General features: G+C 51.0%; 2 protein-coding genes across 7 annotated transcripts in view; one reads left to right on the forward strand and one right to left on the reverse strand.

The window, feature by feature from the left end:
• Positions 1-27,297, forward strand: MPP3 (membrane palmitoylated protein 3). 5 transcript variants are annotated; one of them, XM_038547186.1, is made up of 20 exons: positions 1-94; positions 408-481; positions 1,213-1,349; positions 1,595-1,713; positions 1,973-2,050; positions 3,246-3,326; positions 3,526-3,663; positions 7,762-7,843; positions 9,023-9,108; positions 10,484-10,558; positions 13,673-13,869; positions 16,060-16,124; positions 17,581-17,601; positions 18,106-18,147; positions 19,423-19,587; positions 19,691-19,771; positions 22,272-22,365; positions 22,570-22,678; positions 24,516-24,635; positions 26,992-27,297. In XM_038547186.1, the coding sequence occupies exons 3-20, from the start codon at positions 1,238-1,240 to the stop codon at positions 27,166-27,168; spliced, it is 1,842 nt and encodes a 613-aa protein (XP_038403114.1). In that variant the 5' UTR covers positions 1-94; positions 408-481; positions 1,213-1,237; the 3' UTR covers positions 27,169-27,297. The 5 variants fall into 5 exon arrangements, with proteins under 5 accessions (XP_038403114.1, XP_038403113.1, XP_038403115.1 ...); XM_038547185.1 differs by having other exon boundaries at positions 1,216-1,349; XM_038547188.1 differs by having other exon boundaries at positions 7-94; positions 1,287-1,349.
• Positions 23,648-27,393, reverse strand: part of CFAP97D1 (CFAP97 domain containing 1) — a 17,096-nt gene continuing 13,350 nt past the window's right edge. For both annotated transcript variants that reach the window (XM_038547192.1, XM_038547191.1), the window contains one exon: positions 23,648-23,889. The gene's annotated coding sequence lies outside the window, so the exon portion shown is untranslated. The remainder of the gene's footprint in view (positions 23,890-27,393) is intronic.

Genomic DNA, 27,393 nt, shown 5'->3' on the forward strand with positions numbered 1-27,393 from the left:
CAGGGAGGGGCCGGGGAGGCGGAGCCAGCGGCGGCCGAGGCTCCGGGCACCCGCGCGGCTCCCGGTGGTGGAGCGGAGATCCCGGCGCGGCCAGGTAGGAACCCCCGCGGGGAGGCGGCGGGGAGCGGGGCTGCGGCGGGAGGGGCGCGGCGGGGCGGGGAGGAGGCGCCGGGCCCCGCCCCTCGTGCGCGCGGCTGCCCGCGGCCCCCCCGCCCACCTCGGGCCCCCGCCGGGGGGAGGGGGCGCCGAGTCCCCGCCCCTCGGCCCCGGGCCTTCCTCCTGGCGCTCGCACCCCCCGCCGTGCGACCCGCTCCTTTCCCGCCGCTCGGCGTCCTCGCGACCGCCCGCCCGCGGCCCCCGGGGTTCGCCTCCCCTCCGGCCAGCCGCGCTCCTTGTTCGTCCCACAGGTTCCTTCCGGAGCGAGCTGGAGCCCGCGCGCCCGGCCGCCTCGGGGTAGGGGCACAGCCGGGAGGAGCGCGGGGTGAGTCTGGCGAAGGCCGGCGCGGTGGCTGGAGAGCCCAGGACCATTCTTCTGCATCTTGGTGTCACGGTGCTCCGCGCAGTGGGGCTGGCTCCATGTTTGCGGAACGAATGAATCACTATTCTCCTTGTCCCCTTCTGAAGGAGGACTTCTTGAGGTCCACGTGCTGCAGAGCACGTTGGGGGGCCTCCCGAGCTAGGGCTGTCCAGTCCTACATAGCAGAGACCCGACTCTCGTTTCTCCACCTCGTCTTTACACTCCGTTCTGGGGGATGCTCCCTTCAGTTTGGGACGCGGGGGAGGTGGGGAAGGAGGGAGCTTGGAAGCCCAGACAGGTGCTTGTGAAGGACAAGAGATTTGAGTAGAGCCTCTTAGAAGGTGACAGGCGCGGGGACGCTGCCGGAGAGCGAGCACCCACCGTCAGGCAGGGGCCACTTCGTACCTTTGAGACCAGCCTGGAAAGGCCACCAGAGTGTGGATTCTGACCTGCAAGCCACTAGCTCCTCCCAGCCTCTGCTTCTTCATCAGTAAAATGGGGATATTAGCATCCATTCTTCAGGGCTTTGTGCACATTAAGAAAAGTGTCATATGAAACCACCTGGCGTAATGTTTGGCACATCCAGGCTACTAGCAAATCTTAGTTTTCTTTCTTTGCTCTCTGAAAAACAAAATGAGCAGAGACTTATTTGTTCCCATGTCCTCTGTCCCCAAATTGGCCACGGACCGACACAGCAGGTGTGCAAGCAGTGTTTGTTGAATGAATATACTCCATGGAGCTGCTACACCACTTACCCTCCTTCTCCCAGAATCTGCAGGCAGAGCTCTGGAGCTGACCAGCACAGACATGCCCGTGCTATCCGAGGACTCCGGTGAGTGCCTTTCCTGGGTTGGGCGTGCCCAGAGTGCTGAAGAGGGAGCCTGCCCAGCAGCCCCAGGCTGGAGAGAAAGCAGGTCTCTCAGCCAGCATTGGCTTGCAGGAGCTGCCCTGCCCGCAAGCCCTGGGAATGAGAGTCTGGGGAGAGACTGTCCACATGGCCGAGTCCACTCAGGGTTCCACGGGGCGGGAAGTACCCATTGCACTGGCTATACTTCGTGGTTCATACACTCTCCTCAGGTTTGCATGAAACCCTGGCACTGTTGACTTCTCAGCTGAGACCTGACTCCAACCACAAGGAAGAAATGGGCTTCCTGAGGGATGTTTTCAGTGAGAAAAGCCTCAGTTATTTAATGAAGGTAAAGCCTCATTTCATCCCATCTGCTGAGGGATTCTAGAGGTTTTCCTACCTGGCTGAGGCCTGTGAAGTTCATCTTAACCATTCGCTGCCCTGGGACAGTCTTCGTTAGCCCGCTATGAATGGCTATCCTTTCCGCTGACCCATCGGCGGCCCACTCTGCACCCATCCCCACAGTCAAGAGCGGGCTGTGAGGTCTCCAGGGCACCCCTGGGCAGCTGACTTGAGAGGCCCTGGTCTGAAATCGGCTGTCTTTGCAGATTCACGAGAAGCTTCGCTATTACGAGAGGCAAAGTCCAACTCCTGTTCTACACAGCGCTATGGCTCTTGCTGAGGATGTAAGCCCTTGATTTTTTCTTATGGTGTTAGCCCCACTCCCTACTCCATAGGGCTCCTTCATCTTGCCTGTCACCATCGCTTAGCCTCAGGGACATAGGGGCTCTGAGTCCAAAGGTGAAGAGACATCTCCTTCCCTTCTCTGGCTCTTCCTTGGGCCCCCTAATGGGCAGGAAGAAACTTATGAGCCTTGCACTGGGCCAAGGGACACAGGGACATGATGACGCCTGCTTACTGTGTGTTCCCGAGAAAGTCTGTTCCCCCTGCTGTGAAATGAGAGCATTTGGATCAGATCAGCAGTTCCTAAACTCTTGAGGCCTGGTGATATGAAGGTCAAACAATCACCTTGTACCATGCTTTGGGGAGGCCCCATGTGAAGTCCTGGGGTCAGGTGACTTGTAGCATGTCCCTGCTTCCTGGCTCAGGGCTTTCATTTTTAAAAAGAATGCTTCCTATCTCTTGTGGACCTGGCCTCTGTGTTGCATGGTTTGGGAAGAGCTGTCCCAGTTGAATGCTGAGGCCAGCTCCAGAATAAATTTCCCTAATGCCAAGAGATGGCCTGGTGAGGCAAGGGTGCATGCAGCCTGTGAGTGCACATCTCTCCTTTCTCCCCTATTCGATGACGTGATTAGGAGCATGTTAGGCTGTCAGGCTCCCGGGCTTAGCACTGCCTTTCCTACCAGCTCTGGAACCTGCCACAGGTCATTCAACTGCTCTGAGCCTCAGTTTTTTCATCTGTGGAATAGCACAGTGGTGAGGGCAACAGATAATAGAGCCACACAAGCCCAGGCTCAAATCCTAACTTTTCAACCTTAGGCAGAAGATATTTAATATCTCTTGTGTAATCCTTGTCTGCCAAATGGCAAAATACCAGTACTTGCCAGGTTAAGTTCACTGTGAGATTTAGGTGGAAAGGTCCACATAAAGCAGATGGCACATAGTAAGGGCTTAATAAGTTGGCTCCTGGTAGGAGGACCTTACTGAGCTACTCAGGCTCTTCTGATCCCTGCCGTGACTTCCCTGAGAGTGTCAGTCCTGGGGCGGCTGAGGTTCTGATGCTCTCCTGGGCGCTGTTACAGTTCCTGTGAGGGCCCTTGGGTCTGTTCTTAGGGATCAGGGTTCTCCCCGGGCCACTCCCTCCCGGCAGGCTCATGGCACCTGCAGCCACGTGTGGTGTTCTGTCTCATTCGTCCACAGGTGATGGAGGAGTTGCAGGCCGCCTCTGTGCACAGCGACGAGAGGGAGCTGCTCCAGCTGCTGTCCACCCCCCACCTCAGGGTAGTCCCGCAGTCCCTGCTTGCCCACGCGGCTCGTGTCCTCCCCGGCTAAAGAAGGGAGACTTCTGAGTGAGGAGTCCTAAGGGCCAGTGTCTGGGAGGTGGCTTCTATGGCGTGAGATCCGAGACCCCCAAAATCACTGCCTGGCCAAGGTCCCCCCGCGATCCCTGTGAGCTTCATTTCTCTTGCTTTCCTAACAGGCCATGCTCATGGTACACGATACAGTGGCCCAAAAGAATTTTGACCCTGTTCTTCCCCCTCTGCCTGATAACATTGATGAGGATTTTGATGAGGAATCAGTGAAGATTGTCCGCCTGGTGAAGAACAAGGAACCCCTGGTATGTGGCACCCACCTCTCTTTCCCCAGCCCCTCCCTGTACCACTCTCCCACCCAACCATAAAACTGGGAACAGAGCCCCCCTGAAGTCCTCAGAGTGAGTGATGGCAGCTTTGTCAGGGCTGCCATGGTCCCCGTGCACCTTTGTGTGCAGGGTACTTCTTTCCCTGGGTGTATATAAGCCTCACTTGACTGTGGCCAAGCTCCTTTGTGCAATAAACAACCTGGGCAGCTGTACAGGGCAGCCCTGATCATCATGTTCCGAATCAGAGATTGGCAGACAGTGGTCCAAGGGCCAAACCCAGCTGACTGTCGGCTTTTGTAAATAAAGTTTTACTGGCACATGGCCATGCCTGTTCATTTATGTATTGTCTGTGGCTGCTTCTGCATTGCAATGGCAGTGTGGAGTAGTTACCACGGAGACAGTGTGGCCTGCAAAGCCTAAAATATTTACATTTGGCCCTTTATAGAAAAGTGTGCCAAATCCTGCTCTGAATCCTGCGGAAGCATGGGGCAGCAGCCTTTCTTCTCCCCAGCTGACAGATTGTTATCATTTTGGTCCTAGTGCAGCATTGATTTACCAAGCAAAGGGACAAGATTGTTTATTAGATGGAGGAAGTGGAGGAAGTCCAGAGAGTCGAGCATTTGCCCCAGAGAATGCCACAGCTGGCGTTCTTTCACCAAGTGCCCTCCGCTAAACCACTTCTGCAGATGGAAGAGGCCCTCTCTTCTCCCTCTGCTCCCCCCTCCCCCTGAAAATGGAGCAGAGATTCATTGCCTCGGCAGATGTCTGTGTGCCAGGCACTGTGCTGGGCACTGGCAGATCAGAGGTGATTAAGACTTAGTCCTTGCCCTCTGGGAGGTCACAGGAGAGTGGCAGGAGTTTCCTGGAAGAGATGATGCCCAGGCTGAATTCCAAGAAAAGGAACAAGTTTTCCAGAAGGAAAAGAGAGAGGAAGGGTACCCCACACAGTAGAACTACCTGAGCAAAATCATGGTAAGGGAACCAATGTGGTGTATTTGTTCACAGAGAGTCCCGTTCCCCTGCCTTGGTTCTTAAGTTCAGCCAAGAAAGAATTCAGAACCAGATTCTAGAGCAGGCAAAGGTTTAATAGCAGTTTAAGTGAAAAGACACTTTAGAGACAGAAGGGTGGGCAGGCCCAGAGATGGCAGCTGCCCTGGGAGGTCACGGTTGTTTTTTCTTTTTATATTTGGGATAGGTTATGGGTCATAGCTAGGGTGGTTGCTGACTGAGGTTGCAGCTGATCATCCAAGGGACTTCTGTTGACTGGGAGCAGGAGTTCTGGGCCCCATATGGTCCTTGTCTGACCGTCATGGCAACCATTCTGGGGATGGGAGGAGGAAGGATGGGGAAAGGGGTTAAAACCACAATGTATACATATTATAATGAAGCTATAAAGCTATAGGTTACTGTAAGGCAGTGGTCATGGGGAAGAATACAGGTACATCCCCTGGGGTTTGTCCTGCCCATTTGGAACTTGGCCTCAACCCTTTTATCAGTCGGAAAGCACTTATTTGCTGCTCATATCTAGCTAACTGCCTACTCTATCAAATTTGGGGAGCTCTGGGCTTCCTGGTGTGGATGAGAATGCCAAATTTGTGGTTAGGAGTGACAGAGGTGGGGCTGGACCATAGCCCATGCAGAGTGTCATAGTTTGTTCCTAAAGTCAGTGGGAGGCCATTGTAAGGTATTTTTTTTTAAAGAGATTGTTTATTTATTTTAGAAAGAGAGAGAGAACATGAGGGAAAAGGCAGAGGGAGGAGATAGAGAATTTCAAACAGACTTTCCATTGAATGCAGAGCCCAATGGGAGGCTCAAGCCCATGACCCATGAGATTATGACCTGAGCTGAAACCAGGAGTTGGATGAATGCTTAACCGACTGAGCCACCTAGGTACCCCCATTGTAAGGTTTTAAGTAAGAAATAACATGATCAGGGTAGCCCCAGTGGTGCAGTGGTTTGGCGCCGCCTTCAGCCCAGGGCGTGATCCTGGAGACCTGAGATTGAGTCCCACATCAGGCTGCACGGAGCCTGCTTCTCCCTCTGCCTGTGTGTGTCTCTGCCTCTCTCTCACTGTGTGTCTCTCATGAGTAAATAAATAAAATCTTAAAAAAAAAAAAAAGAACATGATCAGATTTGAAGTTTAGAAAGATCACCCTGGCTGCCGAACAGAAAGTGGCTTGGAGGGTAAGGCCGGAAGCAGAGGACAGATTTGAAGGTAGAGGACCAGACAGGTGGATGTCCAGAAAGAGAGCTTGACTTAGGCCTGTGGGAATAGGGGAGAGAAATCCAAGAAGTAGTTCAGAAAAAAATTAATGTCACTTTGTGACTGCCCTGGTTTGGGCAGGAGTCTGGGGGGATGCCTAGGATAGGGCCCAGGTGTCCGGCTGGGACGACTAGGTGGGCACTGCAGCCATCATTCAAGGGAGGGGATAAGGAGGAGCTCAGGTCCTATCGAATTCATAAGTGGAGACATCCAGGAAATGGAAGGATTATTTTTTCAGAGATACAGACTGGCTGCTGCCAGCATCTGGGAGGGGTTAAAATCATACCCGAGAGGTCAAGACCACATGGGTAGAGCAGACAGTAAGGCAAGAAGGGGAGTAGGGCCAAATCCTGGCCCTTGAATCAGGATTTGAAAGGAAGATAGAGGAGGACCTGTCCATGGAGACACATCGTCTCTGGGAAGACCCAGGAGAGAGGGCCGTCAGCAGGTCCCAGGCCAAGAGAGGATCCTAAAGTGAGAGCTGGCAAGAGGCAGACAGGCAGGAGGTAGAGGCGAGAAGGCTGAGGCTGGGTGGGAGCCGGCAGCTGGTGGCTGGTGTTCTTGAGGTTGCAGGTGGCAGTGACTGGTAGGGCAGGAAGCAGAGAGAGCAGGTGCTTGCTCAGAAGGAGCAGAAACTGGTGGCTGCTGGATGCGGGGAGGGGAGGCTCTTTACTCATGAGGGGGACGTGATAAAATTCTTGGAGTCAGGAAAAGGAACCAGCAGAGAGGGGGCATTGAGACTGCCAGAGGGGGAAGGAGAGGACAGAAGGACCTAGATGGGAGGAGCCCCTCTGCTGAGAGCAGGAAAGGGAGCACAGGATGGACAGAGATGCCGGAAAGTTGTAGGTCTAAGGGGAAAGATGCTGTGGGGTTCTTGGTTGATGATTTCTTTTTGCAGCAGTATTTGTCCTACGGACTTCAAATAGGTGGCGTGAATGAAGTTAATAACAAGTGTGCTGATATGTTTGCAGTAACAACCAATCATAAAAGGTTAACATTTATTGAGCGTTTATTGCATGTACTTACTGTGTGCCCCATGATTGAGGCTTGCCTGCATTACCTGATAGAATCCTTGCACCATCCCCGGGAGTTCAGTGCTGTCCCCCACCCCAGAGGAAATCGAGAAGATGAGGGGCTTCCTTGCTAAGGCTTCAGGCTTTCAGTAAATGACAGGTAGATTCAAACCCAAGGTCATCCAACATCAGAGCTCAGCGCTTCACCTGACTGCTGCCCTGCCTGCCACAGTTCGACCTGCGGGGTGCACAAAATTGAGGGCTTATTAGCATCCCTTGTCCTAGACATCATCTGTGCCGTGCTCCATGGACCGCGGCCTGGTCCTGAAGCTCTGGCTCGTACATAATCTGTTCCCCTCGGCAGCCACAGGATGCCCGGTCTCCCGTGATTGGTTAAAGGTTGAGAATTTGCAGGCACGTCCTCTCCTCATTATTAAACATCTTTGCACAAGGCGAGGGCTGTGATATGCGAGACAAACACTGGACTTGGCCTCCCACAATCCTTTACTCTTTCCCAGCTGGGTGACCTCGGGGCTGCTGACCTTCTTTGAGCCCTTGTCCTTCATCTCTGAAACAAGATTGTCACAGCGTCATTGTACTTTGTAAGGTGGGAATTGCTGTGCTGTGTTAACGTGAGATGCTGGTTTCATTGCGTCCTCAGCACTGCAAAGGGCCCCGTTGATCTGCTGTCTAGGGTGACTGCGGAGAGATCGGGAGGCTCTATTGGGTCTAGAGAGTTAGGGCCTGAGGTTTTGGGGACTGCTTCTTAGAAACCTACCTGCTCTGTCTCCAATGCAGGGTGCCACCATCCGGCGGGATGAGCACTCAGGGGCTGTGGTAGTGGCCCGGATCATGCGAGGGGGCGCAGCTGACCGGAGTGGTGAGTGGCGTCAGTGCTGGCCTGGCGCAGGTGATGGCCAGTGTGCCCCAGCCTTCCCTTTGCTGTGGCCACAAGTTTCCTTTTCTTCTCCTCTCTGATTCCCTGTTTGGAATATGTTTTGCCTTCTGGGAATGGGGTGAGAATTTTCTTCTTCTCAAGCCTGGTAGAAATTTCAGGCACAGAGAACTTTGGGGCTGATTAGAAGGGCTCTTGCACTGGCCTCGCCCAGGGCTATGGTCGTTAAGCCAACAGCAGGGGCTTGGCGGGGTTTCCTAACTGCAGAGCAGGGAAGCCCTTCCCCACCACCCCTGTTGTCCCTATTATGGAGGGAAGGATGTTCACGCCCCAGATTTGTTTGGGTGGAAAACAGGTTGAGAATCAGTGTTGTGTGAAAAAACTACTCAGTTGGGAGGCAAACCTTCTGGTATAGAGAGGTGTTACCCCAGAAGTCTGGGGATCACTATTGTGGAGACCAGTGCTTCTCACATAGTAACAAGCATCGAGAACCCTGAGCATCTTGTTAAAATGCAGATGCTGATTCAGCAGGTCTAGGGGTGAGTGGGGGTGGGGGCAAGATCCTGGACGCCTGACTGCCTTCTGGCTGCTGCTGCTGCTGCTGCTGCTGCTGGGTATCACTTTGACTAGCAACTACGGCTCAATGTGCAGAGATGCTTGTCTTTAAAGCAGAGGCCAGTGGACAGGTGTATTTAATTAATATTCTTGATGACATCTTTCTTGGTGCCTTTAAGTTTTCTTGTTAAGATTGGAGAAGGACAGCCTTAGAGTATGTCTGTTAGCCCAGGAAGGTGAAGAGTGAATGATGTTTGTAAAGAAGCAGAGGTTATAACCGAAGGAACCAGGTTTTCTATGTCAAAATAAGTGTGTTTGAACACAGGCTCCATTATTTCTTAGCAGAGTGGTGTGGAGGAAGCCACACAATTTTTCTGGGGTCTCAGCTGCCTACTTGTAAACTGGCGATTTCACTGGGTGGTTTTGAGGTGGCGATGCTGAGTGAGGCACCCTGCACGCAGTAGGAGTCAGTCGGCCCCGCGCCCACCTGTGCCTTTTCTGCCTTGAGTCTGTCATAAGTGTGGCTGGTGGGTTCCTCCAGTGGGCGCCAGTGGTGCCCTGGCGCTGACGCCCCTTCCTGTGCTGATGGGTAGCCCCTGTGTCTCCTAGGTCTGGTCCACGTTGGAGATGAGCTCCGAGAAGTGAATGGGATCGCGGTCCTGCATAAGCGCCCGGACGAAATCAGCCAGATTCTGGTCCGTGCTGCCTGGGTGCTGGCGGGGGGTGGGATGCTGGGGTGTGGGATGCTGGGGTGTGGGTCTTTGGAGACCAAAGCAGGGCACCTGCAGGAACCAGGGAAGATTCTGGCTCAGTCTCTGTTTTCCTGAGGAGGCTGCAGGCAGGGTGGCCTTGCAGCATGCCCAGTGTCAGGGCCAGAGACAGGAAGAGTGACACTTTTAGGCCATTGGCCCCTCAGATCTCTTCAGCATAGCCCCAGTCCCTTTCCCGAGGACCCTTCTGGGACATCCCCTCTTCTAAAGGCCTGAGGAATATGGAATAAGAAGCTGCAGTACAGGGAGGCCCAAGAGCAGGGGCTTTGGGATCAGCAGGCCCTGGGTTCGAATCCCACCTCCACTACTCTCTAGTTGTACAGCCTCAGGTGAGTCATTAGGTCACCCTGGGTGTCACTTTCCTTTCCTGTGAAGAAGGAACAGGGATGGTTTCTCATCCAGTGCATGGTTATGATCAGGATATAAACATCCGGGACAGGATACAGCACTTCACACCTGTAAGGGAGTTCTAGGGTGTTCAGTGCTGGGATGCAACCACCAAAGCCCATTCGGGTAGGACAAGTCAAGCTGCAGTGTAAAAAAACCCAGTCACGGTTTTGTCTTCTTTATCCTCAGCAACCCCCCACCCCCCTGCATATAACACTCTTTGCTAACTTCCGATGGTTTAAGATGAGGTCAGAAATGGGCCGATCTGAGGACCGGAGGCCCCACTGTAGGGAGCCTTGGTTGCAGGCAGGTTTCTTTCATCTTCCTGCCTCCGCGGGCCTTTCCCTGGTTCTGGGCCCTGGCCTCCTCGTGCTCTAGGGGAGCGATGAGCCAGGGAGACTGTGGGGCGAGAGGTGCTCTCCCGGGCTGATGGCATTCTGCCTGGGGAGGGGGGGGGCCCACGTGGGGGTGCAGGGACTGTGTTGGGTGGAAGGAGGGGAAGCCCTGGTAAGGTAAGAGTGGCCTAAGGTTGGAGAGCCCACCAGGGAAGATGGAAGCAGAGAGAGAAATGAAAGTGAACTCCGTTATTGAAACAACCCGAGAGAAGAGAAAGGAGGGTGGCCTGTTGGGGGCATTAGAGGGTCAGGAGGGATGGAAGGGTGGATTTCCATGTATGCGCTGTCCTTGGTGCACATTTGAAGTTCTGTGTCCCTTTGTCCCATGAAAATGCAGAACTTGCTTTTGGGTTTTGCTTTAGTTAATTCATGGGTGCCACCGTGAGAGGGCAGGGCCATAGAGGAGGTGGGGAGTCTGACTTCCTTCTGAACTCGAGTTTCCAGATCAGGGCAGGAAGGCTTGAATGCACCAAGAGTTACGTGTGGGAGGTCATAAGCTTCGAACTCTCCCCTTTCAGGCGCAGTCCCAGGGATCCATTACCCTGAAGATCATCCCAGCCACCCAAGAGGAAGACCGGTTAAAGGACAGCAAGGTAGGGCAGGGTTGAAGGTGAGGGAGGGCTTTGAAGCAGCCATGGGGGAGGAGATCCCACGTCTGGTCCTCCGAATGTGGGCTCAGTAGAGAACTGTAATTCAGTCACGCCATGATTCATTTATTTGTACCTGCCCCTTTCTAAACAGGATTTGACGTAGCTTACTAATAAAAGACAAGGTTATTTTAATTGAAATAGAAAATCAGGGCCATGCAGAGGAGAAGGTACCAAATGTGCTGGATTTGGGACCAATTAAGTAACTGCCATTTGCTTCATTCTTTGGTGAGCCTACCTTTTTTGGGCGCCTCCTCTGTGCTGGGCACTCTGCCAGATGTGGAAGATGGGGACAGTTGGTAGCTTTGAGGACTCCTAGTTCAGAGGGAGGCTGGGGAGCAAGCGTTTCACTGCTATGTGATTAGCGCTAGTGGTTCGGAAAGATTTTGAGCAGGGTTATGGGCGCCCTGGAAAGTGTCGTGTAGGAGGGATGTTGGAAACGAGGCTTGACAAAGGTGAAGGTGAGTAGGACCCCTTGGTGAAGAAGAGGTGGAAGGAAGTTCACGCAGAGGGCTCTGCATATATAGAAGTCAAAGGTGCAGAGAGGAGTATGTCTGGGGGGTCGGTGAGAGAGAGCACTGTGGTCAGGTGTTAGAGGGGTTGTGCTGCAAGATAGGCTAAGGCTATCTTCTGAACGGCCTTGAATGCACCATTAAGGATGTTGGCATAATCCTGGCCTGGTTTGGGGTCTCAGAGGCTGAACCTGAGACAAAGATTAGAGTGTAAGTAGTTCATTTGGAAATGACCCAGGGAGGGACGCCTGGGTGGCTCAGTGGTTGAGCGTCTGCCTTTGGCTCAGGGTGTGATCCTGGGATCCTGGACTGAGTCCCATTTTGGGCTCCCTGTGAGGAGCCTGCTTCTCCCTCTGCCTATGTCTCTGCCTCTCTCTGTGTGTCTCTCATGAATGAATGAATGAATGAATGAATAAGGAAATGACCCAGGGAAACACCTGTATGGGAGTGGGGATGAGAAGGCAGTCAGTGCAATCCGGCGAGTTACCACTGTGTAATCCTGCTGGAGAACTTGGGGACCCTGCAGAGACACATGCCTCTGTCTTTTCACCCAAGAGCCGGCAGAGCTGGGAGATCTGTCCACCCCAAGTCTTGCCAAGCTGCATCCGGGGATTAATTCCCAGCAATCCCTATAGAGTGGGTTAGTGGAGCAGTGGCCAGTGGCCAGAGAAAGGCCTTGGACAAAGAGACGCCAGGGCTGGCTGCTGACAGTCTGGGCTGGGTGCACTGAAGTGGTAAGGCCCCGAGGGATGTGGGAGCTCCCGGGAAGCCACGTGGGGGAGGGTGGAGTGGGTAGAGACTGGAGGTGGGGAGACCTGGCGGGAAGGCTGTTGTAAAAGCCTTGGTGAGGGGTTATTCTCACCCGAGCTGAGGTGGTGGGAGGGAAGATGAGAGAGGGCATTGCTTTGATTTCAAATAAATTTGGATCTGAACTTCCTGACAGCCAAGGCAGAAAGGAGAGGAAAGGCATGGCATACTTTTCATCAGGAAGAGGAGGGAAGCATGCCAATTTTTCAAGAAAGGTGATTCCCAGCCCTTGCCTCCCGGCACTAAATGCACAAGAGAAGGGATAGTCCAGCACTTGGCTTAGAGTGGATGTTGATAAGTATTTTGGCGAATGGGAATCAATAATGGACATTGTCTTTAATGTCAGACTTTTATAGCAAATGAAGATGTAATCTTTATGTGACTGTTTCTTATTTGCACACTTTGATTGAATCCCAGAGCTTACATAACATAGACTCTTATCTGATGGAAGGTGGTTCATTCTTAGATGGGCTAACGTGATCTCCATAAGCAGCTTTTGCAGGTTCTAACTTGATACAGGGAGAAAACTTGGTTTTCCTGGATAAGATGGGTAACCTCTCCCTTAGCCCATCCTTCCTAAATATTTCTTCTTAATCCGGAAGCTTGACCTGGGCTGGCCATTTAAGATTTTATTCTCTTCCCAGTGCCTGAGACCCTGATAACATCTGTGGCTTGAAGAGGGCATCTGTCCTCACAATATCTGGCCAGGAAGTTCTTACTGTTGTCTAACTGACTTTTCTGGTTGATACCTAAAAGGATATGACTTGAATCTAAGAAAGCCCTCTGGCTTTTTTTTCTTTCTTTCTGTTATTAAAGTAATTGGCCCCTAATGGTCTGGTAATAGAAATAAACAAAATAAATCCATCCACTGAGTTGTAGAACAAGGAAGTGTGACAAAATTCTGTATCTTCCCACCATCTTCTCTAGAGGGGTGACATCAAGGTAAAGGGGAGAGTTGGGGGTTGGTTGAGTATATGGCAGATGAGGCAGGGTGAGCTGTAAAAAAAAAAATGTGGACGTCAGTCACCCACTGAAAAATGATGGTGAGAAGCCAGTAATGGTAGTTCTGTTGGTATTTGTGTCCTAATCAAAATGCCTAGATTGCTTATTTCACAGATGGTTGCTGACCTCATTAGGGACAGTTAGCACATCAAAAATAACATTTTAGCGAAAATTGTTCATTCATTTACATTTTGCTCCCAGGACGAGTCATTGCTTTGTGCATGCTGAGAGGCTGTTAGGAGGACAGCAGATTGGGTAAATAAGGAAACACTGAGGCCAGAAAGAGAAATTCAGATATAAGGCCCATCTCTTCATTTTCTGAACCTTGAAGGATTTCCTGACTATAACTTTCAAAATGGCTAAAGAACAAGAGGAAAACATGTGTCCTGTATTTCTTTCTTTCCTTTTTTTTTTTTTTTAAAGATTTATTTATTTATTTATTCATGATAGACATAGAGAGAGAGAAAGAGGGAGAGAGAGAGAGAGGCAGAGACACAGGCAGAGGGAGAAACAGGCTCCATGCCGGGAGCCCGACGCAGGACCTGATCCCAGGACTCCAGGATCGCGCCCTGGGCCAAAGGCAGGCCCCAAACCGCTGAGCCACCCAGGGATCCCCTTCCCTGTATTTCTCATTAGCTCTCTGTGTTCTCGAGGCTGCTGCCCTGCCCTGACTGTGATTGATAGTTGTCATCTGGCCTTCGATGCGGCAGAGACACGTTTGTGCTCACACCCTCTCCAGGTGTTCATGCGTGCCCTCTTCCACTACAACCCGCGGGAGGACCGGGCCATCCCCTGCCAGGAGGCAGGCCTGCCCTTCCAGCGCAGGCAGGTCCTGGAGGTGGTGAGCCAGGACGATCCCACATGGTGGCAAGCCAAGCGAGTAGGTGACACCAACCTCCGAGCTGGCCTCATCCCCTCCAAGCAGTTCCAGGAAAGGTGGGTCTGGGGCGTGTGGTAAGGGGGTGGTTTTACAGTGGCTAGAGGCATGGGAACACGACAGAGCCCCAGATCTCTGCTGCCACAGCTGTAATGGCATGCGGGGTGGGGGGAGGGGTGTCGTTCAGAAGGTACTAGTCACTCTGGTGTTGGGTCTTCTTGTGCTCTAACCAGCAGCGATGGCGGTTTGAGAGCAAAATAAACGTATGGAATTGTGTCACTAAGTGAGTATATGTTTTATAATACGTACTTAATGAAAGCTGAAAAATCAAAATACAGAAGAGGAAGACGAGGGAAAGCAAATTCACCAAGTCTCACCACTATTGAGGGAGCATGATTTATGTCCTTCCTGTGCCTTTTATGGGAGTCGTACATATAGATCGGAAGTCATGCTTTTTGTGCGGGTATCACCTAACATCGTGACTTAACATTTCTCACATTATTACCTAGTCTTTACTGTGTGGTTTTTTAATAGCTAGGTAATATTTTATCAGAAAACAGACCATTCACTCCTGGCCAGCAAGTATGCTTTCTGCCCCACTCTATCCCCGGAGCTGACAGTGTAGCAGGAAAGTCACACGTGGTTCAGATGAACACTTTCTTTTCTTTTTTTAATTTTTTTTTTTTTAATTTATGATAGTCACAGAGAGAGAGAGAGAGAGGCAGAAACACAGGCAGAGGGAGAAGCAGGCTCCATGCACTGGGAGCCTGACGTGGGATTCGATCCCGGGTCTCCAGGATCGCGCCCTGGGCCAAAGGCAGGGGCTAAACCGCTGCGCCACCCAGGGATCCCTCTTTTTTTAATTTTTAAGAAAAGATTTTATTTACTTCTTTGCAAGAGACTGAGTGAGCACAAGTGGGGGGGAGGAGCAGAGGGAGAGGGAGAAGCAGGGAACCCAATGTGGAGCTGGATCCCAGGACCCTGGGATCATGGCCTGAGCCAAAGGCAGACGTTCAACTGACTGAGCCACCCAGGTGCCCCTAGGCCAACGCTTTCTATAAATGTGATGGGCGCTGGGGAGGAGGACACCGTGCTCTGTGAAGTCGTACCATAGGAGGGTTGCCCCTTACCTGGGTGTGCACGGAGGCATCTTTGAGGAAGGTCATACCCAAGTGACTTCACTCCTTCCCTGTGGCTGTACTTTTAAGTTGTTTGCGCTGTTCCACTGGTACAATGTAATAACCACCTTCCACGTTAGACTGTTCCTCATATTTCACATTATTTCCTTAGGATAGATTTCTAAAAGTCTAAGTGCTGGCTCAGAGTGTGGCAATTATGACTGTATTACCTCCCCTGAGGTTTGTAGCTTTCTTCCATCTTTTGGGTTGTGGAACTCAGTAGAGACAGACTTCAGGGCTTGGTCTGTTTCAGTGGCCCTCCGGACACAGTCCCCAGGCCAGGCAAGGCAGCATGCCCTGGGAACTTGTTCGAAATGCAAACCCTTGGGCCCTGCCCCAGACCTGCTGAGTCAGAAATTCCAGGGGAAGACTCTGAGCTCTGTGTTCCAATAGATATTCCAGATGATTCGGAGGTGCCAAAGTCTGAAAACCCTTGCCCCATTTCCTCAGGAACCTCGGACCCACATGCATCTTGAGCTTCACGGGTCTTGGGGGAAAGCTCTGTAGCTGCATTTAAATGTGGAACTCCAGACACCTCTAAGAGCCCTGAGTGTTTTCTCAGATCTGAGATGAGGTGCCTGCTTCTCCACACTGATGGCCAAATTGGGTATGTGCCAGGCTGAGCTCTCCGATGTGGGGGGAGAAGGGTGCTAAATTAGCATCACTTTGGCCCTCGCTCTCTTCTGGGAGATGCTGTGCTATCTTCCTGCTTCCCTGGAGATGGGGAGGCCAGGTCAAGTGTGAAAAAGAGGCCTCCCTTCCTTGAGAACCAGTCCTAGGAAAATAAAGACCAATCACCAACATGGCAGAGGCCATATACCTGTGTGTGACCGTCTTGGGCTGGATGAGCTTCTCCCAGAGCAAGAGGCTTGGTTTCTTCCTCCCTGTGAGCTTCTGTGAAAGTAACTCTCCTCATGGAAACTTACTGTGAAGGAGGGAGGCCCTTGGAATGCCAGACTGTACCCATCTGTGCAATCCAGGCCTTGGTTTCCCTGAGTTTTCCAGAAAGTTCTTTATGACTGGTTTTATCCTCAAGCTCATGAGCCTGCCTGTCTCCTTGTGTCCCCACAGGCGACTAAGCTACCGGAGAGCTACTGGCACCCTGCCAAGCCCCCAGAACCTCAGGAAGCCTCCCTGTGAGTTGATGGGCAGGGATGCACTTCAGTGAGAGCTCAGGGTTAGGACTCAGGGGCTTTGTGCCCTGAAGAAGCAAGTGCTGGACTGGAGAGGGCACCGGGGGTCTTTCTGAGCTGGCAGGTCTCCAGAGGAGGGAGGGGATGAGGAGGGGGTAAGGAGGGGAAATGGAGGTAGGTCGGGGGAAGGGAGCTATTTCTTGGAGAGAAGTTACTCTATTTGGGACCCATAGATGATCCTGGGGGGCATGTTAAACACCTCTTCCAAAATTGTGTGTAAAGCATATGAGCATGCGTGTGTGTATGTCTGAGAGAGTGTCTGTAGCCTTCATTAGATTTCCACGGGGCTCTCTGATCCTGACTATTTAAGAACTGCTGATGCTGGACAAGAGTGGAGAAGGCTGCGAGTGACCCTCTGTTAGCAGCCAAATTTGGCAAATAAAAATAAAGGATGCCCAGTTAAGTTTGAATTTCAGGAAAATAACGAATGGGTTTTTAGTATAAGTATAGCCCATATAATATTTGGGACATACTTATACTAAGAAGTTATTTGTTGTAAAAAAAAAAAAAGAAAAAAGAAAGAAAGAAAAATTATTTGTTGTGTATCTGAAATTCAGATTTAACTTAGTGTCCTGTATTTTGTCTGGCAACCTATCCTGTGTAGCGCCTGCCTTCAGAAGACACACTCACCTACCACTTTGCCATTTATCTATCTATCTATCTATCTATCTATCTATCTATCTATCTATCTACTTTGCCTTTTAATCATCACAATGCAAAGTAGGAGAGTCAGGACATCCTCTTTTCCAATATGGGAAAATGAAGGCTCATGAGGTTAGGGGAGTGGGGCTGGGGTCAAGTTTTCAGAGGGCCAGTGCCCAGAGCCTCGAGGGTAGAGCCCTGTGTAGGGAAGAAGCTCCCTGTGATGTGGCCTCTCTGGCGCAGGAGGGCTCAGAACCAAGTGAGGGTCCCAAATGAGTGTCAGGTGGCCAGACTACAGCTGGCTGGCAGCCCTGCTCTGCACCGCTCCATCCTCTGGCACCTGCATTTACCCAGGCCCATCTCAAACCCTGGAAAAGAAAGAACAGATCTTGGCCCCACTGTGGGCATCCTGGAGTGAGCTGCTCCCCTGGATCGGGGCCACTGCCCAGGACTGCTCTTCCCGGCTTGCTCTCAAGTCCAAAGGGTTGCTCACAAAGTAGGCCTTGAGGCTGCTCCTGCCAGCGATGAGCTGGCTTGCTTTGGGCCACTAATGAGACACACACACAGGAAGACTAATTAGAGCTGGTCTCGGTTTAATAATGCACCGCAGCTCAGATCACAGGTTTGTTGGAGGAAAGAAAGAGGGGACAGATGGAGGGCTCCTCACACACACGAGGCTATGACTGCCTCTCAGCCGCAGGGCCTCCTGGTTCCCCTCCACTAACGCTCTTCCATCTGTCTTTTGTGCAAACCGCAGATGATCAGCCTTGTGACAAAGGTAGGCTGGTATCTATCCCCTGTGCATCCGGACAAGAACGTGGAATGTCTAGAGCTAGAGGGGCTTGTTTTCCTTCCGCTGTGTCCTGAGTTGTGAAGAGCTGCAGGGGACAGGGCTCCTCACTGCCCACCTGGCACATGGGGCCCCACCTTCCCCGGACTCTGGCTGGGCCAACTGTGCTACCGGCTGGGTGGGAGGCAGGAGACAGGCAGGTGGGACAGAGCGCATGACTCTCCTTCTGCACGCCAATCCTGACCTAGAAGGGCCTGCGGGCCCAGGACCCCTGCCAGGGCCTGCAAAGTCTCTTTGGGGCCTCAGCATAGAGAACTGAGTGAAACAGTAGGACTTGTTTTCTTAGGGAGCCAGGATGTGGCCTCTCTCCCGAGCCCCTGAGAGACATCGTCCCAGTGGGTTCCTCCTGGCCACCCCAGGGGCCAGATGCTTTTGGGTCACAGTATGTGTTCAGCACGGCTTACTGGCTCCCTCTCTCTGTTTGGTTCCCAGAGGCCTGTGACTGTGAGGGGTACCTCAAAGGACACTATGTAGGTAAGTAGTAGGGGCTCGTCCCCAGTACTCCCCACCCCGCCGTGGGCTTCTGGACCAGGAGAAGGCAAAGGCAGAGTGATCTGAGCCCCAGCAACCCTTCAAGAGCAGCTGAGCCCAGGGGACCCACATTCCCCTTCAGTCTTGATCAGCCAGAGGAGGGGGCTGACCTACCCACGCTTTAGGGTCCCCCCAACTTTCACCTAGCCCCTGGGAGCAGAGCTCTGGCAGGGAAGGGATACATTAACACCAATCCATTATCATCATGGTCTCGGCCACGGTCTAGTCCGTGTGTGGCCGCCACCCAGCAATGGAGCCTTTTATCAGTCTCTACAGGTCTTGTGCTGCTTTTATTTTGCTTAGTCTTCTCAGAGGCCTTAGAGACTGGCTGAGATTTTTTTTTTACCTTTCATTTCGAAGTAATTTCAAACTTACTAAAAAGGTGCCGTGAATTGTACAAAGGGCTCTGATGCACCAGCTAACACTTTGCTGTATCTGCTTTGTCATCCCCTTTCTCACTTACACACAATTTCTTCCAGAGTTGTGTGATTCAGTAGTAGACATCGTGTCCCTTCACCCCTAAATGCCTCAGCATGAATTCCTAAGGACAGAGACGTTCTCTGGGAGAACGTTATTAAAATTCTGGGAACTTAATATGCATACCATTTTATCATCTATGACACTATTCATATTAAAATTTGGCCAGTTGCCCCAGTAGTGTCCTTGGAGCATTTTCCCTGATCTAAGATCCAGCCCAAGACCATACATTGCATTTGTAGATTTGTATTCCCATTTCACAGATAAGGAAATTGAGGCTCAGAGAGGTGATGCTTCACCTCAAGGTCAGCCACATCCTAAATAAAACAGTGACTGCAGGAGGTGGCACCTTGGTGGTGCAGTCAGTTGAGCATCTGACTTTTGGTTTAGGCTCAGGTTGTGACCTCAGGATCAAGGGATGAACCTGTGTTGGCTCTGTGCTCATCAGAGTTAGCTTAAGACTCTTTCTCCCTCTGCTCCTCCCCATGCTCTTTTTCTCTCTCTAAAAATAAGAAAATATCTTTAAATATAGCAGTCAGTTTGAACCCTGATTTTGGGTGCTGGATGGTCACCTTTTCATCATTGTACTGTGCACCCTGATTAACCCCTTCCTATAGCAGGAGGTGGTTGGGAGAGGCCAGTGGGACTCGGCACCCACCTTCCAGGTTGGCCAGGTGGAGAAAGTCTTTCCTGGGAGATCCTGGGACAAATGCCACAGTTCTCCCTTCCCTTCCCACAAAGCTGGCCTTCGGAGAAGCTTCCGACTGGGCCGAAGGGAAAGACTGGGAAGCCCCCAGGAAGGAAAGGCATCTGTAGTGGCCGAGTCTCCAGAGCTGCTGACTTATGAGGAGGTAACCAGGTACCAGCACCAGCCTGGTGAACGGCCACGCCTGGTGGTTCTGATTGGTAGGTAATGTCATGCATTTCCAGGGAGTGGGCTGGTTTCCTTCTGCAGTGGTGGGGAGGGAGCTCAGCAGGGATCCTGGTCAGCCTTCCTTTTGTTTCCCAGGATCTCTGGGAGCCCGACTGCATGAGCTGAAGCAGAAGGTGGTGGCAGAGAACCCACAGCACTTTGGTGTTGCTGTTCCACGTAAGGCAGCCTGCATGGGGGGTTGTGTGTGTGCACATGCACGTGAATAGTTCACAGGGACTTGACTCTGCACATCCATCCTAATACTTGCTTTGCGTCTGAGGGACCGATGGGCACCGCCTGCTATAGGCAGATCATGGGACCTAAGCATGATAAGTAACCCACTGTCAGTGATCCACTAGGACCCTTTGAGGCAAAAGCTGGAGGACTGGTTGCCCAGTTCTTTCCTGGGGTGGGAGATGAGTCTCGAGCACATTACAGGCAAAGCAGCAACCTTAGCACACCACCAAAGGGCCATTGGCCCCAGATGGCCCCTGCCTTCTGCTTGGGTAAGAGAGAGCAGGTGAGAGAAGCCGAGAGTCCGGTGAGTGATACTGCTCGGACACACGCTTGTAGCTGGATTCCAGCCCATCAGAGTGGCTGGGCACCCTCCAGGGTACTCACACCCCTGCCAATCCCCGAGTCTAGGAGCAGCTATGGATGTTGAGACCGAGTAGGCAGTAGGCCTTTGTTCTGGGTGTGATGAGGAGGAGGGGAATGAAGAAGAGTCTAGTAACTTGGGCAGCCCTCCCCATACCCTTGAGGAGGAAGATTAGCACCACCCTGTACTGCAGAGGAAGACCCTGGAGCTCAGAGAGGTTAGATAACTTGCCCAGTGTCACACAGTTGGTAAGTAGAGCCAAGATTCAAACCCAGGCAGTCTGCCCAGTCCCGTGCTTAATGAGGCCACAGGAAGGGCCTCTCACCCTAGTGCCTAGTGCCTCTGTCCTTGGCTGTCCCTTCCCTTTCTGGGATCCTCCGTTCTTCCAGCCTCAGAGGGATGCAGTGTGGCCACCTGGTGGCCACCAGCAGGGAATGCTGTGGTGGCAGTAATGAGACCTTTCCAGAGATTTTTAAGGGCAGATACCAATCCTTTCTTTTACCCCTCTCCCCTGGACCTTGGAGTCCACAACCCAGTCTGTGGGTTGTCAGAATTGTCTTTCAGAGCCCTACCTGAAGTGGCAGGGATTGGAGGGAGGTGGCAGGGTTCAGGAAGCCATTCTAGCAGCATATCTCTGATGGACCCAGTAGGTAGGCTTCAGAGGGCCACTGCGTTCCAGGGTGGGCTGAAGTAGGACATGTAGAAGTTGCTCACAGATGGGTCCTTCAGAAGCCCCCAGACCCATTCCCTGGGGCAGGGGTTCATGGATGGTCAGGGCTTCCTGCCTCAGGCACCACATAGATAGGTGACTTCTCCCCCTTGCTTTTAGGAACTGAGAGAGTCAAGGAAAGCTTCTTGAGGCTTCCCACTTTAAAGAGGCACTGACTTTTATACTGGGTTTTAAAGCATAAATAGGAGTTTTCCAGGCAGACAAGAAAGTTCTCTCTACAGAGGGAACAATTTGTGCAAATGGATGGAGGTGTGACCAGCATTAGGGACTAGGGAGATTAACGTGGATGATGTGGGAAGAGATACTCATCTATGGTCTTTAGAATGTTATCAGTGGTGAATAAAAAGTTTTTAAGCAAGTGAATGACATGGTCAGAAGAGTGACCCTACCAGAGATGGGTCAGAAATAGAGCACAGAGCATCTCTAGGGGTTCCCAAGCGCATGAAAATACTGTCCTTCAAGACCCCATCTGTTCTTTTGGAATGCTCTAGAAAAAAGCAGCATGTTACTTCATGCGTGCTCTTGTTCTGTGAAGGACCTGGTTTCCCCCAGAAGTATGCATCTCCGTTCTATTGCAGAAATCAGTGGTGAGGGCACCTGGGTGGCTCAGTGGTTGAACATCTGCCTTTGGTTCAAGTCATGATCCCTGGGGTCCTGGGATCGAGTCCTGCATCGGGCTCCCTGTGGGGAGCCTGCTTCTCCATCTGCCTACGTCTCTATGTCTCTCTCCCTCTCTCTCTGTGTGTCTCTCATAAATAAATAAAATCTTTAAAAAAATCAGTGGAGAAAACTTACAATTATTTGTATGAGAGCCAGCTTTGCTGGAACACGTCTTGTCCATTACAGGACTGTCTGTCTTCATGTCTTTTCTCTCAAAATGAGAAGTAACTGAATAAAGAATTAAAAACATACAGCAAGGCTATCTGTACTTGGGGCCCCGTGGCTCTCAGGAATGAAAACCACGAAGAAATAATAGGTTAGGACTGGGGATCCCTTCAGCAGCTCTATAAAAGCCACGCGACCCCAACAAGGCAGCATAGCAGGGTGGCTAAGGGCAAACGCTTGGCATGGGCCAGAGCTCACGCCCTGGCTCTGCCACCGCCGGCTCTGGGACCCCATCCCCAGCGTTTGACCTCGCTGTACCTCAGTTTCCCCCCCTGCAAAGTGGGAGGCCTTCTTTTCCTACATCACCGAGTGTGCCTGCCGCACAGGGACACGGATGCATGGAAGCGGTGGGTTCATCCACCAGGCCGCGCTGAGCTCCGGAGAAGAATGGGGGTACAGGCTTGCTGCTGTTCCCACTCCGTGGGAGGTGACCTCTCCTTGCCCGCTTTCCCTTTCTTTCACAGATACCACCAGGCCCAGAAAGAGCCATGAGAAGGAAGGGGTCGAATATCACTTCGTCTCTAAGCAAGCATTCGAGGCCGACTTACATCACAACAAGTACGTGGGCTTGACAGCCAGCGGGCACGCGGTACACTGCGGGTGGGTGCCCGGGTCCCTGGTTCCACCTGACCTCCCGGGAGGGCTATCGGAAAGGGTGGGGGATGAGGGCATGGGGTCGTGGTGGAAAGCCCATCCATCTTTCCAGGCCAACTTAGGCAGACTCAGGAACTAAAGGCCCGTGCCCTCTTGGTGATGTTTTAGGTTCCTGGAGCATGGTGAATATAAGGAAAATCTCTATGGAACCAGCCTGGATGCCATTCAGTCTGTGATGGCCAAAAACAAAGTGTGTTTGGTGGACGTGGAACCGGACGTGAGTTTCTGAGCCAGTTGGGCATTTTCTGTTGGCAGGATATATAAATGAGGGGAGGGGCACCCAGGTGGCTCAGTCAGTTAAACGTTCGACTCTTGATGTTGGCTCAGGGCATGACCTCAGGGTCCTGAGATCGAGCTCCACTCAGGCTTTGCACTCAGCAGGGAGTCCGCTTGAGATTCACTCCCTCTGCTCCTTTCCCCACTTACTCTTTCTCAAAATAAAATAATAATAATAAATGAGGGGACTGTATATTTTACAGAACATTTGACCTCAGTCTAAGGATTTTTTTGGTCCAGAGTACTGGATGTTAAAATTTCCTTAGGCCTCCCTTTGAGAATCTAATGAAAGCTTTGAAATCTGCACGTCTGTACACAAAACTGCATTAACTGCAGGGTGCTCATAGACTTTCTGGTGGCCTGCAGACCTGGGATAGTAGCTTCTGCATGGAGTAGACCATACAGTAGTGGTAGCACCAACTGGTCAGTAGTGATGTGACAGGGAATTAGATGTCAATGCACAAGAGGATGCTGGGGCTCAGCTCTCTGTATCAGGATACCACCCCCACACCACCAGGACAAGTAACATCAGTGGCTCAGGGAAATAAGCCAGGGAGGTGACCAGGAGAGCAGTTTGAAAGAGAAAAGGGAAGGAGACATGACCCTGTGAAAGTGCTTCAAATACATTTCCAGTTCTGCACACCCTGCCTGCTGAGTGTTTGACAGGGGCTCAACCATCTTTTTAACCTTGTCTTTGACAAAAACTTCTAAGCTTAGAACTCAATCTGGGTTTTTTTTTTTCCTCTATGAAACAGAGCTCTGATTTGATGCTATAAGCTGTAGGCTTCATTTAACAGAAGTTGGCTTGAAACAGATTCCAAAAAGCATATTATGTCTACAAAGGAAAACCCTCTCTCATTTGGACTTAACTGGGGGTTGGTAATCAAAATTAAAAGTCTAAATTGCAAAATTTCATTTGAAAAGTGATTTTATTGATTCGCAGGGGTGGGGCGGTGGTGCACATTGTACATATAGCAGCTTAATGCTGGTGTTTCCAAATTGAGGCCCTTACATTCTAGATCATAGGCACTAATGAACAGGATGATTTGATGACTGAAAACCTTCTAAAGTCTTTACAGTGTGTTTCAAATGATTTCTTAGTCTCTTCATTTGCTTAGCAAACCTTTTCTTCTCTGAATATCATAAGGAGGCCTGTATAACAACACATATTTTGAATTAGTGTAGTCCAAAGTGAGGACGTTCGACTAAGAGATACACATTGAATCTTGCTGGCTCTTCTATCAGGACCGGGCAGGTGGAGAAGGGCGTAAGAAGGTTAATTAGAGCTTTGGGGTCAGAGCTGAGATAGATGGCAACACTTGGAGCCAGGGCTTTGGAACGTTCATTCTCAGCAAGTGGGCCTTTGGGGCCCAGCCAAGTCCAGTGTCAAAGAGGAGGAAAGGAAAATGAGCAGCTGGTCTGCCCAGTTGAAGTCCATTGTCATCAGACCACGTGATCGGGACCTTTGCCACTGAAGGTTATGTGATGAAGCACCCCATTACTGAACATTCAGAAAGTGTTTCATGATAAAACAGAATATGTGGGCAGCCCGGGTGGCTCAGCGGTTTAGCGCCACCTTTGGCCCAGGGTGTGATCTTGGAGACCTGGGATTGAGTCCCACGTCGGGCTCCCTGCATGGAGTCTGCTTCTCCCTCTGCCTGTGTCTCTGCCTCTCTCTCTCTCTCTCTCTCTCTGTGTTACTCATGAATAAATAAATAAAATCTTTAAAATGAATAAATAAAACAGAATATGTAATGTTTGTAAACTTTCTTTCTCAGGCACTGCAGCAACTGAGGACCTCAGAGTTCAAGCCCTATGTTATATTTGTAAAGCCCGCAATTCAGGAAAAGAAGACGCCACCCATGTCCCCAACTTGTGAGGACACAGCAACACCACTTGTAAGTTTAAAGTTGGTCATTTCTGAAGGCCTAATGGGGCTTATAACAGCAGCATAAAGGCACTAGTACCTTTTACACAGGCTGTCTTCCCATTTGCCTATTGGCCAGACTTAGATGGTCTCGTCACCAGAAAGCACTAGGATGCCTGAGTGGCTCAGTGGTTGAGTGTCTGCCTTTGGCTCAGACATTCCCAGGGTCCTGGAATCGAGTCCTGTATCAAGCTCCCTGTGGGGAGCCTTCTTCCCCCTCTGTCTATGTCTCTGCCTCTCTCTATGTGTCTCTCATGAATAAATAAATAATCTTTAAAAAAAAAAAAAGCAGCACAAGGCAGGGCAGCTAAAAGTTCCTCCCAATTCAGACAGGGATGACTTTGCTTAGAATCCCCACCCTTCACTCCTTCACATAAGGATCCTCCCAGATATAAGGGACATCTGTCAAAGACTTGATCACACTAATCTTTTGAATTCTCAGGCCCAACCCAAGTAAGTTTATAACTGAAACACCAACTTTGGATCCAGCAAGTAAATCCAACATGGGTAAAAAGACAGCATGGTGGGAGTCTTTCCTATGTGTTGTTCAGGACTGTGACTCTCTGGCTGGAGCCACAGGTGGTTGAGTTCCATCTTTACGAGTCAGGAGAGGAGTTCTGGGGATCCCGCCACCCCCACCTTTTTTTTAAAGTAGGCTCCAACAGAGGGCTTGAACTCACGACCCTGAGATTACGACCTGAGCTGAGATCACAACCTGAGCTGAGATCAAGAGTTGGATGCTTAACCGACTGAGCTACCCAGGCACCCCTGGTTCAGGGGATTTATGGCTGCAAAACTAATGTCATACATTTTACTCCATGAGAGATGTACTTGAGTTCCTTTAAGATGCAAATATTAGAAAGATTGAGGTACTTAGTGGCAAAAATGTTTCTTCTATACTCCCTTAAATAGCTAAATGCTTCCAAGATGAACACTGTTCGTGCCCCTCCAGAGGCAGGGGGCAGGTCTGCGGGAGGTGTTTCTGTAAGGTGGGGGGGGGGGGGGAGTGATGGAGGTGGGATTGAAGATCTAGGGACAGCCCCAGGACACTGCAGAGTGCTTTTGAGCATGAGAGGAGGGAGCCCTGTGAGAGAGAGTATGGATTTAGAAAGCTTCTCCTGACACCACCTACTTTTTCTCCTGGGAGAAAGACGTAGCTTTCTCTCCTGGGAGAGCTTTTGTCTTTCTCCTGGGAAGAAATGACTTCAGCCGTCTCTCCAGTCTCTCCCATCTTTGCCGAACTCTTTCCTAAGCCTTTAGAATCTATCTTGTGACCCCGCAGGTGCTCTCACTAGAATAGGGATCTGAGGCTGATGGGCAACAGAGAGGAGAGGAAGAAATATTTTGGAATGTGGGTCTCTTTGGGGGAGGACAGCTCACGAGTGCTATAAAAGCACTGAGTTTCTGTAAGCACAAGAGGGAAGCCAGCAGGTACCAGGAAAGAGGTAGAAAGAGGTGGGTAAGTGCCAGAGATGAATTTCATTTTGTGATGATACTTCACCTGCCACTTGCCTTTTTCCCCCCAAATCAAGTTAACCATCAGTCAACTACTGGATTGAGGTTGTGCTTTTTCAAGGTGTTTTTGAGTGAAGAAGCAAACCCCATGCAGGCTGAGCAAAGGAAGCATCGTGGGCTACCTGTCCTGGAGTGTCAGGGGTTAGGAAAGCAGTCTGAGGAAGGAAGTCGGGGGCCCCAGGGAAATGGGGTTATTTGGTCAGGATTGTCCCATCACTTTTGTAACAAATAACTCCACTTTAATGATGGTGCTAGAGTTGGGCTCTGGTGAGAGCAACTCTGAGGAGATGGCAAGTTCTACGTGATGAATTTAGGAGTCTTCAAGGGCATTACTTACACTCCTGCTTTTCCCTGTCATTGATTCCAGAAATGCTTGCTTTGCTTATAGTTAATATAGTATTTGTAGTTTTCTGCTGTAATTACTTAACCAAATTGACATGTGACACTATAGTACCACTTCTTTGGAAGTGTCTTCCACCTGGAAGTGTGATATTGACATATACGTACTCACAGATACAGAATCGGTGTCTGCCCAAGGTGCATGTCATGCCTGAGGTTTACAGGTCCGTAGTGGATATTTTGAGAGGATGAACAAATGATTGTGTCTACTGCCTGGCAACATTTTTGGACGCATGATAGGGTGTTATCACCACTCTCTGTTCTTGCGTGCACCATGGGTTATTCGTGGGCCCTACTCACCCACTCGTCACTTAAAAATTAGACGTTGGAATGCTGCCCGAGTAAAAGACTGTAGGTTTCTTATTTTGAGGGAGAACCACCCAGTTGCTCTGTAACTGCCCCTTGCCTTACAGGATGAGGAGCAGCAAGAGATGGCCGCCTCCGCTGCCTTCATAGACCAGTACTACGGGCACCTGGTGGACTCTGTGCTGGTGAAGCAGGACCTCCAGAGTGCACACAGCCAGCTCAGAGTGCTCTTGGAGAAGCTGAGCAAGGACACTCACTGGGTACCTGTTAGTTGGGTCAGGTAACTGCATCCTAGAACATCTGGGTTGGAGGGGACCTGGAAGATTACCTAGTCCAGCCTCCCCCATACTACCATCAAGGAATCTCATATGGAGAGGAGCAGAATTTTCCATAAACCTCACTGTCAAGAAGAATATATGTGTGAAGTCTCATTTGTGATTGGTTTTTGTCTGTTGATTTTCACTGCACCCCTTTGGAGCAGAACACATGAATGGAAAGGGTGCATATCA

The sequence above is a fragment of the Canis lupus genome, chromosome 9 (assembly GCF_011100685.1).
Source record: "Canis lupus familiaris isolate Mischka breed German Shepherd chromosome 9, alternate assembly UU_Cfam_GSD_1.0, whole genome shotgun sequence".
NCBI lineage: Eukaryota > Metazoa > Chordata > Mammalia > Carnivora > Canidae > Canis > Canis lupus.